Genomic DNA, 13,597 nt, shown 5'->3' with positions numbered 1-13,597 from the left:
AATTTTTGGATTTTTCCATTTATTTTGCATTTTAAAATTATTTTTAGATTTGGTCTCACGGTCTCACAAAATTAGAATGGTCTCAAATGAACCTGAACATATATATATATATATATATATATATATATATATATATATATATATATATATATATATATATATATATATATATATATATATATATATATATATATATATATATAGGCTAAAAGAAGTTTAGTATTTTTTTGTAAAATATCAATGTAATATTTTTTGATATTTATCATAGATAATGTTTTTTTACGCATAATGAAACATATTTTAGACATTCTTCCATTAATACCAATTTAGCGTATCTTAATCCTTATATTATACCGCAACTTAACGGTTAAACCAATTGGAATTAAGCTCTTGTAAAAAGTAGCAAAAAATAATTGGAATATGCTTTAAATATATGCTATTTATAATAATAAAAAAATATGCTTTATAACATACATGGCATACCTGTTTAAACACCATTATCGTTTGAACTCAAATCACTAAACACCCTACTTGAGTGATACACACTGCCTACAATCAAATTAAAAAGTTGAAATAAATATTGGCCAATAGGAAGATTTGCAGCTTTTATAATGGAATACATTTTTTTAAATCAGATCAAAAAGTTTGTCAAAAGCTTTTGTTTTATGCTATAAGGATACCTTTAAGAGACCATCAGTAACCCCTATTTAATACTTGTTAGATTTGGGGTGAGTTTCTCATCATCTTGAGAATTAAGGTGTAACATGTGGCATTCGTGGGTAAATTAAGGAAAGAATATTGTTTACAAGTTTACAAAAATACCAAACAAGATGCAAAATGTTGTTTATATGTATTAGTTTCATCAATCAAGTGTCTAAATCTATAAGTTTTTCTATATAAATGGATAAAAATAAAGAAAGAAAAAAACGAGATTTGATCATTTGATCTATAGAAGAATAGATACCTGAAACGAGATTTCATAATTAATGACTCGGGGACGTGCTATTAGAATTACCTGATTATCATTACTAAGAAATGTAGTGTTCTCCATAATTTTCAAACACTTTAATAGAAGCATCAGGCTTTCTAGGTTAGAATATTTTGTGATTCTTAATATCGTTCTAGCCATTTTTGCAAATAAAGGAGATCATAAAGCATTAGGTGCTGTTTGTTTTTCTGAAGCCAAAATGTATGCAGTCTGCGGACCACATCTGCAAGCCTCTGCAGCAGAAGAGGTGGACCAAACGTCTGCAGTCTGCAATAAGAAGACTGTTTGTTTTTTAACGTCTGCAGGCTGCTGAAATAAACTGAATTTTAAATAAAATTATTTTACAAACTTAAAATGATTTTTCAACACCAAAATTTTAATAATAATAGTCTTATAACATTGAAAATAAAATTCATGCAACTAAATTAGTCATACAATAAAAAAAAAATGTTTTACAATAACAATTTCATTTAAAACAATTCAATTTATATTGTGCATCAACTGATCAGCAATTTCATCACGTAACTGAGTCATATATTCACGGTCTGCTGCAGTACCATGTGTTGGAATCCCGTCTTCATCATCATCAATGGCCACATTGTTATTTCGAAACGGGACATTGGGTTCATCGTATCGTGCGAAATACTCATCACTCAATCCTTCTTTCCTTATATAATTATGAAGCGCGAAGCATGCCATGGCAATGTTTCTTTGTGTCACAAACGGGAATGGTGCCATCCTCTTCAATATAGGGAAGCGTGCTTTCAAAACACCAAAAGCACGCTCAATGACATTCCGAAGTTTTGCATGTCCATGGTTAAATTTTTCTTTATTGGTCAATGCACATCTTTGACGAAAATCTCCAAGCCAATACCTCACATTACGATAAGGGGCCATAAATCCTCGAGTGTGTGCATACGCGGCATCACAAAGATAATATTTGTCTGAAAAAAATGCAAAACACTAATCAATTTTCAAATTAAAATGAAAATATTAAAAAAAAACAAAAAATTACCTGGTGGTGGAAACGGGAATGATGCTTGTGGATCGGCTACTGCTTCTGATAATATTCTAGAGTCATGCACTTCCCCTTCCCACCCGGTCACAACAAATGTAAAAATCATATTGAAGTCACATATTGCCAATACGTTTAGGTAGCAATCTCCCTTTCCCCTACTTCTATATAAGTCTTGTTTCTTAGCAGGGACAACAGCATGTATCAAAGTGCCATCAAGTGCACCAACTGTGTCACACCCCCGAACCAGACGGCGGAAACGTCCGGGGGCTGTCGTGACTCAATTGAATACCATAACATTGAATATATATGAAACATAACAACATTCGTCACCATGCATTAATATAGTACAACAGGTAGCGTTTACATGTCATACATTGTTTAAACATTACATTCCCAAAAAAAATATAAATTGTTCGATTCGTTCATAATCAAATTGCAAGCCATCATCGAATATGTTTTCCTTTGGTTCACTGGTTCCCTGAGAATACAAGTATTTTGAAAAACGTCAACATATGAAATGTTGGTGAGTTCATAAGTAGTGTTTGAAATCCAATGTTTGTATTGTTTGAAAACTACCAGAAAATCCGACATTTTCTGAAAGAAAAGCTTTTGAAAATGTTGTGAAGATCCATAGGTATGCTTGTTTGTTTCTATGCTTGAAAAAAATTGTTCATTTAAAATTGTATGCATTTCAAATCTGTATGTATTGAAAACCCTAGGAAAACCCGATGTTTTCCTAATTCCTTGAATTCCATGAAGTCACATTGAAAACATTGCATAGCGTGTAGTGTCAGTCCCATGCGACGTTGGATTATTTTTGAGCATGATTATTTGCTACAAACACGTGTTACACAAACGACTAGTCTATAGCTATACTAACGATCCCGTAGGCGTCGTCCGTACTAATCACGTTACCCAATCGCCCTGACTATGTGTAGTCCCACATCCGAAGAGAAAGAGGTCACGAAGACCCCGATGACTCCATTAACCGGTTGGGGATAAAAATGTACGAGGGGTCCCCGACCCGCCTCGCATAAAATGTAGACTTTAGTAGCTATACCAAAGGACCCTTGGGGACCAGTAGTATACAAGCCATACGTTGTGTCGGATCGGTAAAACCCAACACTCCGTAAAAAAAATGTCTTCGGGCCTTAAGATCAGGTCATTGGGCTAGCTAGGCTCAACGAACAAGATTTTACACTTTTAGGGCCCAAAGATGGTGCGTAGACGTCTGTGCACACTCGCATCTACCCTAATAAATGAAAATGACTTTGCCACATGTCATTCTCTCATAAAATTAGCCACATGTCATTTTGTCATAATTTGAGATATATTTATTTTCCACTTGTCATTACTTTAATTTTTCATTTTCAATATATCATTAATTTAGTTTCCATAAATTAAACCTACCATAATGACTATTAATTTCAAATTTTAAATTTCAAATAAATTTACAGTTTAAACCTTTATGTTTAACATTTTGTTATAATTAACCCGTTTAATACACACTAAACACATAATTTTAATTTATTTATTTTTTGCATGTTTTTTTTTCTCATAATTTTCACTTATTTCAATTTCAAATTCAAATAAAATTTCTATTTAATCGTTCGTACTTAACATTTTGTTTTAATCAACCCGTATAACATACGGGTCTCACAACTAGTGTATAATGTATTATCAAACGTTACTTGTATGAATCGTAGTATCGTAGTGTCGTAGTGTTAGTAGTTGTAGATTTCTATTGGTTCGAGACCGAGCCAATTCGTTTAACAACGACTTTTGGTATTGTAATGTATTGTATTTCGTCGATAGTCGTGGTACCATTGTTTGCATGTATTGAAATAGCCTTGAAAGTTTTCTGTTTCAGCTCCTCATTGATTGTAAAATTTACCTTTTCGACCCTTTTATTAAATAATTTCCGGTTTGGTCCTTGAATCGATTTTCTTGACATTTAAACACCAAAAATTATTGAAATTAATATTTTTCTGCATATTTTTCAATGAAAACAGTTTAAGCCCCTGAAATTTCAGTTTTCTCGGTTATAACCCTTCTTTTTTGCAACTTTGACAATTTTGGCCCAAATTGTAATATTTTTGCAATTTTGGTCCTTTTTAAATTTAAAAAGCATTTTAAACCTTTGAATAGGATTTGGAACACTTATAGTCCACTGTTTTACAGAAAAATACAGTTTTGGCCCTCCAAAACAGAAAATCTCGCATAATGGGCCTCATTGGGCCAAAAATGTCATTTTTAGCCCATTAAGCTTGGAATTTATGTTTTTAATCCCCTAAATGAGTATATTTCCAGAAATTGTTTTATTGAAACTGTTTTGGCACACCTCATCCATCAGAATTCGTGATATGCCAATTTGGACCCTTAATTTTGTATTTTTCACATTTTAGGCCCAAAATTTGTGTTTTTAACCCAAAGAAAATTGTTACTAAACCACTTAACCATTTTTCTTGAAACACTTTGTATGTAGAAATATATTTGAAGCTAAAATCATTTAACACAAGATATATCTCGGTTTTGAGGGGTTTTATGGCTAGATCCAACATTATAACACACAAATGCATACATATAAGCATGGAAATCATACAAGGCATATAAACACATATAGATCTACACTTTCACTTGTATCCCCCCCCCCCCCCCCACAAAACTCATAAAAACAGAAAATAGGGGGTATGAAGCTCACCTTGGGTGTGGGGGCTCGGTTTTGCAAAGAAAATGGAAGGAAAATGAAGTGATTTTTGGCCTTAGCTCCCTTTGATGAAGATCTCGAGTTTGAGATGGTTCTAGGATGCAAGATCACGATTTTTGCATAGATTAGGAAAGGATTTTGATAAAACAAAGAATTTAATTCATAGATCCAAGCATTTCTTACCTTAGATGAAGAATTTTGTGGAAATTTCCTCTTGAATGCTTCCTAAAACTCGAGATTTTTGAGTGGAGAGGAAGGAGAGTTCTTGAGTGATCTAGAGAGAATTTGAGAGATTTTTGTGGTTGTGTGTGGGTGTATGGCCGAGAGTGAGAGAGATAGGAAGAAGAGATGTGATTTTGAAGTGATACTTGCATGGAAGAATGAGATACAATGCATGGATATCCTTTGGGTAATAGTGAGGTGGCATCCAAAGTCAACACTTCCATTTCTCCTTGGGTTTGGGCCTTGGGCCGAGAATTTGAAAGGGAAAAGAAAATTTTGGGCTTTTTCCCTTTAAGCCCAAAATTAGAGTTAGTTAGGGTGTGTTTTATACCTAAAAGAATGTGGTAGGATTTTTACATTTTTGTTGGACTAGTTTAGGTCATTTATGGAGAAAAGCTTTTAATTCATTTCATTCTAGGCCCAATATGGCCCATAATATTGAAATAAATGAATGTGGGTCCAGTTAGAGCCCAATTAGGGTTCTAAGCCCATGATAATCTAATTGGAAGCTTATTGGTCCATGTGGATCCAATATGGGAGTCCTAGTCCAAAATGGACTTAAACAAGGACTTCTAAGGTTTCCAATTGCTTGATGACTATTTGTAGTACTAGTATGATGTATTTGATTGAAGTTTTTGATTCACATTAGCTTGAATGTATAGATTACATGACACAAAATTTCCAGTTGTGACAAACTGCTCCTTTGAAAACCCTTCGTAGCCTCCTATTATGTCCTGGAATGTTTGGATTCAGATTAAAAGATGTTGGTACTATAACATCTTGTGCGAAAAGCATCATTTTTTCCAACACTTCATAAAAAAATTTATGAATTGTTTGCTTCGAGTGTTGAAATCTCCGCTTGATAATCACGTAACGTTGATTATGTCCGATCATCATCAAAAACATAGCCATCTTTTCCTCAACTGATACATGTTTGCTGTCCTTTAATGAGTAATTTGCTCTAAAATGAGCACATAGTCGTACAAAAGATTCACGGGACATGCGTAATACTTCAACACATTGTAAACGATTACGGTGTAATAACTCCAATGTGTATTCGTGTCCCGTCATTTCCGAATCATTATCCCGCAATCGTTTCACACCCCTCTTCCAAAAATAACGGATGTATAGGTACATTAGAATTACGAGAAGTAACTTTTGATCGTGATCCATCTGAACCTAAAATCAACAAAGTAGAACTTTAAAAAACATTACATAAACCATATTTCAAGTATCAAATAAACATTCCATTTATCATATTTCAAGCCAAAATAACATTACATAAACCATATTTCAAGTATCAAATAAACATTCCATTAATCATATTTCAAGTACCAACAAGGGCAAAAAGACCTAACAAAATAGTTCCAACAAAGGCAAAAACATTTAACAAAGTAGTTCCAACAAGGGCAAAAAGTCCTAACAAAATAGTTCCAACAAAGGCAAAAACATTTAACAAAGTAGTTCCAACAAGGGCAAAAAGACATAACAAATACTTTCAACACTAGAAAATCATCGAACAATCTTCCCATCCTTCAAAACTCCTAAACTGGTACCCGTCATCTCAAGCCACCCTCGTAATATCTCGGGAACATCGGGCAAATGCATCCACATCTCTCTCATGTTCATGGTTCCTCCAAAAATATGATATGCGACAAAGCGTAAAGGATCTGTAGGGCCTAACTGAAGGACCTCTAACTTCTCTAAACACTGAGGAATTGTATACCCTTTAGTCAAACTTTGTAGAGCTTTCTTCATTTCAAATGCTAAATCGTCAACAGTAACAGAAGTTCCATCAGGTGAAGAAGCAGACGGTGAGGCACTAGGAGCTACAGGAGTTGAGGGTTTAGCCCTTTTGTTGGGGTTACCGGATGGTGTAGTAGTATATGGTGAACCAGCAGAAGGTGAAGCAGCAGAAGGTGAACCAGCAGAAGGTGAAGCAGCAGAAGGTGGTGGCTCATGATGAGAAGTGTCAACACCATCATCATCCATTGCATCAAAAGGGGTGACGGTGATCTGAAGTGGTGGAACACGACAGGAGGATGCGCCAGCTACTGATGATGATTGGGTTGAGTAACTCCTAAAATTACCAGTAGCACTATTTCCATCAAAAAGACGTACACAAAGATCTGGAAAAGGCAGTGGAATTATTCTCAAAGAAGCAGCTTTCAGATGCCCCTAAACCCAAATGTAACAAGAAATAGTATAAGAATATTTGGCAACTTCAAACGTAAATGTTATATATATATATATATATATATATATATATATATATATATATATATATATATATATATATATATATATATATATATATATATATATATATATTATTGTATATTAATGTATATATACCTTCTTAAAATCATCCCACTCCTCGGCTGTTAAATTAAAAGTGTTTGTTTGAGAATTGTATATATTACCGGTTTTGTTTTTTAAATATACCCATCCAGTGTATTTGGCTTTCAGATTGTCATATGCGTTTTTCATTTGTTTTTGAGTCAACTCAACCCCAAATTTCTCCTTAAGAACTCTTCCAAGCCTTATCCATTTTCTGCAAACTCAATCCTTTTCTACCAACACTCTCTACTTCTTCAATACAAGTATCCAATAAGCATTTTAAGTGCTCATTGGTCCATTGTTGTTTTTCTCCCATCTCTAATAACCAAATAACAATAAACAGTGAACAAGTAACATCATTATTTCAAAAAAAAAGTTTTTATTTTCACGACAAATTTGTAATTTTGTTTTATTTTCAATCACAATAATGTGAAACTTTTTATTCAATTATAAATAACCTCAATTAGAGTGTTTTAATTCAAAGTTTTCTAAAAAACTTTATAAATCAAATAAACTTCACTTTAACGACAAAACTTTACTTCTATCAAATAAACAAAACTTATGTCTCTTTTTGATGCTTTCTATCATATACATACAAAATCAACAATCATATACATATACACTATCATATAAATATACACAATCAATAATATATATATATATATATATATATATATATATATATATATATATATATATATAACTTTGAATTACTGTATATTTAAGTAATACAATCAATTCTAATTATAAGCATTGTTGATAATATGGGTGAGTGGAAATTTAACATTGTTGGTGTACATAACCCAAATTACATTCAAGGTATCATATAAGCATCATAAAAACATCATTCAAAACAACAGGAGGCATGCCCAGGCTTGACAATAACAAAATTAAACAGAAAATTTGGGTGCTACTGTTACAGGTTTAGCATCCAGGTTCAATTGCTAATTGAAGCACAAACACATACACAATTGGACTTTTTCGATCAAACAGACCAAGCTGGAGATGTTACAGGTTTAACATCTCGGTATTTCATTCAAAACAAATCCAATTTCACATTCAAAGATAAATTACTTTCATTACAAATGTTTTTATTTTACAGCTCTTTTATAAGTTATGCATCAATTAACATAAATTCTGAACTATAGCTTCAATGCAACGGATAAGAAGGGAATAACAGAAAGTCGGGAGAAGAAGGAAGACTGACAGCAGGAAAAAAAAAAAAAAAACGAACCTGTAGCTGTGAGGTCGAAGTCTCCGGTGTAGCTGTGGGGGCGACGGTCTCCGGCCGGTGGCTTCACAGGGGAGGCGCTGGTTAACGGCGGCGAGCAGGGGAGGAGTCGTCGCTTGGTCGCTAGTTGAAGTTGTCGTTGTGACCTTGCTGTTCGCCGGCTGCTGCAATCGACTGTGATGGTCGGAAAATCGGAGGACGCCGGATCGGAGAGGAAGGCGGCGATCGATGGTTTTGATCGGAGAGGAGGGTTGCGACGGTGGTGGTCGCTGCAAGGTGGAGTACGATCGATCGATCGATCGAGGGTTTTTTCTGGGAGGGTTGGACGAGGACTGGAGGCGGAAGCAAAAAAAAAAAAGACGCGTTTTTTTTAGGTTAAAGGGCTTGCAGACTTTAGAAGATGCTATCCCATATCTGTGTGGTGAAGACCTCGCGCAGACGTTTTTATGTCTGCGCACTTCAGAAAAACAAACAGACTGCAAACCATTATGTCTGCGCGTGGTCTGCGCCTCGCAGACAGAAGAGGTCACGCAGACCTGCAGAGAAAAAACAAACACCCTCTTAGTCTTCTCTTATAATATGAAATACATACAGATAGTGTTCTCTCCAAATGTCCAAAATAACCTTCAATAATTATGAGATCCTGACTATTTATCAAAAGTCCAAACTACCCTCCAATAATGAAGAAGGTCATGTTGACTACAAATCAATTTCAATGTTTTTTCATAATAACAACCTGGGTAAATAGGTAATTTTACAGTAAGAACTTCTGGAAAAGGATTAAAAAATACATGTAAATTGGTAAAATTCTAATGGTTTCCTTTCACCCAAGTGAAGTAAGTTTTGGTTTCTCATCTGGCAAGAGCTAAAAGGTAGACAAACCAACGGATGTTATTATAAACACATTTTCTTCATTGTTTTCTTGTTTATTTATGATACTAACCTTGTGTACAACCATGTAACAGAAATTTAGACATGTTTGAAGGAAACATGAATATTGAAAATCGATCCATTGGAGTAGAAATGATAAAATGTATACCATGTCACTGGCTCCATTTGAAGACACGCGCCACTTTTATGCCTTGGAATAGAAGTTGACATGTAAGCAAAAGGATTAAAAAAATACATATAAAGATGTTGACTTTTGGTCAAATCATTGATTTGGAGCCAAAATGGGTTTTGGGTATTTTGAAGATTGAGAAAAAGGGTGTTGAAGGTATGTAGAGAACCACGTCGTTAATTGTTTCTATTATACTACCCCCTAAAAAAGTTTTTAAAAAAACATAAAGGTTGTTTACTTTTGGTCAAACAGTGAATTCAGAATTGATGGCATTCATGAATTTACTCAGATTTAGCAAAGTTTCTACCCTTCGCAATTTTCATACACACATCTCTCTTTTGAGCAAAATTAAAACTAACAGATTAGTGACTAATTCACAAAATAGAAAAATTTGTATCTAATATCAAACAAAAAAACGTATATCATCCCTAATCACATCAGACTCTTCTCCTTATCCCCTTTAAAAATTGAATTACACAAGCGGGAAGTTTGAAACCCAAAAATGAAATTACACTAGCGGGAACTAAAAATTTTTAGAGAAATATTTAGGATTTATTTTTACACATACATAAAGAAGTGTTATGACCTCATAATTGAATAAGGAGAAAGTATTCCGCCTGATTTCAAGCAATTTGCATCTTAATCTAAAAAAAGCCCTAATTTTTTAACCTGTTGAAATCGCATGCTAAGAAGCCTTTCATTGGTTCAATATTAGCCAAAAGTTCCCCGCTTTCATTCTGTAATCGCAGGAAATCGAACCTCCTTCGACCACTGTTCTTCCGATTCTGCACAAGGGCATCCATCGTCTGAAGGTATGTTCCTTTTCAGTTATCTATTTTCCATCAAGAGAAAGTTTTTATTTAGTCCCCATATTTTAAAAAAAATACAACTGATTCCATTCTTTTATTTTGTTGAAATCATGTTTTATATATATATATATATATATATATATATATATATATATATATATATATATATATATATATATATATATATATATATATATATATATATATATATATATATATATATATATGTTGTGAGACCCGTATATTATACGGGTTAATTAAAACAAAATGTTAATATAAACGATTAGATGAAAATTTTATTTGAATTTGAAATTTAAAATAACTGAAAATTATGAGAAAAAAACATGCAAAAAATAAATAAATTAAAATTATGTGTTTAGTTATTAGATTTGTATACCAAATGGATAAATTATAACAAAATGTTAAACACAAAGGTTTAAACTTTAAATTTATTTGAAATTGAAATTAAAATTTAGAATTTGAAATTTGAAATTAATAGTATTTAATTTATGGAAACTAAATTAATGATATATTGGAAATGAAAAATGAAGTAAATGACAAGTGGAAAATAAATATATCTCAAAATTATGATAAAATGACATGTGGCCAATTGAATGTGAAAATGACAAGTGGCAAAATTATTCTTATTTATTAGGGTAGATATATATAACACATACATACACACACATACACAAACGAAATTGAGTAATCTAACCCTTTTATTGGTTGTTTTTATAAATTATTATTATTTTTTTAAAATAACCGCTTGGTCCAGAATGGGATTTTCTAACCAGATTTAATATTTGGTAAATGAATAGATGATTCCAACCCGTTAATATGATCATCCCATAAAAACTCTAACCGGTTTCGGTCTTCCGAACCTGGTTTTTTTTGCTACACATTATTAATCAATTCATGTATTCAAGTTTATACATATTACATGACCTACCAGTCGTCTGTAATAGTTAGTTTCAAATTATTAATTTTCTTTTTAACTGTATTCTGTTACTATCATTACATACCAAACAATGACATGAATGCAACAGACGCTAGAAAGAGAAGTAAAAACAGAAAGTCATATTTGAATAAAAAAAAAATCCAAAAAACAATATACCACATCATCATCTCATCGTACACCTACTATACATTTTTATTCATTGTACCCAATACGGTAATTTTCTTAATTTATTTTGCATTGATTATATGTTTTATTTATTTATTATTTAAAAAATAAAATTAAATAAAATAAAAATTAAATATATTTAACTTTATATCATAAAATATGACTTTAAATTGTTTTCTACTATTTTACAGGTTCAAATAATACTATAAAATCTATAAACGTGAAAGCGATGAGAAAAATTAGAAAATTATATTTGGATAATAGAAAATCCAAAATATTACCACATCAACCTATCAAAATTCATCTATTACACATGTTTCTTACAAGTCGAATAGTGGTATTTATATTTGTTTTTTTTAATTTATTTTTTAATATAAAAATTATATAAAATTTGCGAGACTCTTTAATTTACTATTTTTAATAACTAATATTATTTCGATTATTACTAACTATTTTTTCTCATTATATAAGAGATGTCTACAGTTGTGGTCGCAGATTAATATCTACAGATAACTATATTGATGGTACATTAGACAATGAAAATATAAACTCGGTCAAATTATGTGTATATCAACATACAATTATTAATCCATCTTCAACAAATATAAATGTTACAACAGCCTTTTCAAAATTTTCAAATGGTATGTATTTCCATATACACAAATATAAAAATATATGCTTCACATTTATATAATTCATAACAATTTCTAACATTCTAATTTGTATTTTTATTTTCTCTAGCAATTATATTTTTAATAATAACGTTCAAACACCACTATCTACTAACAAAGATAAGTCTATGTTTGGTACTGCCACGATATCCACCAATCGTTCTACGATAATACATAATTTTCCTTCAACAAATATAAATGTTAGAACTCCATTTTTCTAACATTTCAAATGGTACGTATTTCTAAATACACCAATTTAAAAATATATGCTTCACTTTTATATAAATCATACCAAATGCTAACGTTGTAATTTGTATTTTTTTTCAGGCAGTTATATATTCAATAATAACCTTCAAACACCATTATCTATTAAAAAAGATAATTTTGTGTTTGGTAATGCCATGACATCCGACAATCGTTCGACAATAATCCAGAATTCTTCGTCAATCAAGTTACCAAGAGGAAAACATCAATTAAAAAGGAAGAATCCATCTATATTTGCTATACATGTGTTTGACTTGACATTATATGTGAGATTTGTCATGCAAAATTATGGAAATTTGAATCAATTATAGGGCAAAACAAAGGCAATACATCTGATTCCCTATGTTGCGGTTATAGCAATGTTGAGCTACCATCCTTAAAAGAAGCATCGTCATCCTACCGAAATCTGTATAGATCGGTAGATTCAAAAAGCAAACACTTCATGAAGAAAATTCGACAGTACAATTCAATGTTTTCATTTACATCGATAGGAGGCAAAGTTGATTCATCCATCAATAAAGGCAAAGCACCATACATATTCAGACTTAATAGTCAAAATTATCATAGTATGGGAAGTCTTTTACCTACTCCTGGTTCAAGACCGTAATTCTGTTAGTTATATATATATATATATATATATATATATATATATATATATATATATATATATATATATATAGAGAGAGAGAGAGAGAGAACGAGATTTCAAATAGATCGACAAGTATTGGGTATATTATTACAATTAACTTTAATAAATCAGTTCAATTCATTGATTTTTTGTACTAACATTAAATAATTGTTTATAATGTTTTCCATGGACCAACGAACATCAACTTCAAGATCACATGATCTCCAGATTATAGAATTTTTGAAGGATATATTAGATTCAAACAATGCGTTGGTCAAGTCTTATAGGATGGTAAGAGACACTCTACATGAAAATCCTTGTGCTAATTTGAAGTTAAGATTAATTGGAAATAGAGAACAAGATGGAAGGACGTATAACTTACCAAGTTCTTCTGAGGTTGCCACTTTAGTTTTTGGTGACATTTGTGATTCAATTGAAAAAAGAGATATTGTTGTTCAAACTTCATCAGGATTATTAAAACGTATCAGTGAATTACATCCTTCTTACCCTACTCTTCAGTATCCATTACTATTTCC

At 31.8% G+C, this 13,597-nt stretch overlaps 2 protein-coding genes and 1 long non-coding RNA gene across 8 annotated transcripts; 1 reads left to right on the top strand and 2 right to left on the bottom strand.

The window, feature by feature from the left end:
* Positions 1-1,468: 1,468 nt before the first annotated feature.
* LOC128127299 (uncharacterized) lies at positions 1,469-2,112 on the bottom strand. The gene is made up of 2 exons (XM_052765754.1): positions 2,004-2,112; positions 1,469-1,932 (listed from the first exon to the last, which is right to left on the bottom strand). The coding sequence occupies exons 1-2, from the start codon at positions 2,110-2,112 to the stop codon at positions 1,469-1,471; spliced, it is 573 nt and encodes a 190-aa protein (XP_052621714.1).
* Positions 2,113-5,562: 3,450 nt separating this feature from the next.
* Positions 5,563-10,430, bottom strand: LOC111888992 (uncharacterized protein PB18E9.04c-like). Of its 6 annotated transcripts, none has more exons than XM_052765223.1 (4): positions 9,450-10,430; positions 8,510-9,042; positions 7,291-7,593; positions 6,195-7,113 (listed from the first exon to the last, which is right to left on the bottom strand). In XM_052765223.1, the coding sequence occupies exons 3-4, from the start codon at positions 7,423-7,425 to the stop codon at positions 6,448-6,450; spliced, it is 801 nt and encodes a 266-aa protein (XP_052621183.1). In that variant the 5' UTR covers positions 7,426-7,593; positions 8,510-9,042; positions 9,450-10,430; the 3' UTR covers positions 6,195-6,447. The 6 variants fall into 6 exon arrangements, 5 of the variants coding, with proteins under 5 accessions (XP_052621185.1, XP_052621183.1, XP_052621184.1 ...); XM_052765224.1 differs by having other exon boundaries at positions 9,546-10,430; XM_052765222.1 differs by having other exon boundaries at positions 10,236-10,375.
* On the top strand, positions 10,242-12,975 carry LOC128127027 (uncharacterized). Its single transcript, XR_008225026.1, has 2 exons — positions 10,242-10,378; positions 12,497-12,975. It is a non-coding gene; the product is annotated as an uncharacterized LOC128127027 (long non-coding RNA).
* Positions 12,976-13,597: the final 622 nt, after the last annotated feature.

The sequence above is a fragment of the Lactuca sativa genome, chromosome 7 (assembly GCF_002870075.4).
Source record: "Lactuca sativa cultivar Salinas chromosome 7, Lsat_Salinas_v11, whole genome shotgun sequence".
NCBI lineage: Eukaryota > Viridiplantae > Streptophyta > Magnoliopsida > Asterales > Asteraceae > Lactuca > Lactuca sativa.
Note: the sequence above shows the minus strand (reverse complement) of the source record. Positions and strands in the feature narration are given on the sequence as shown.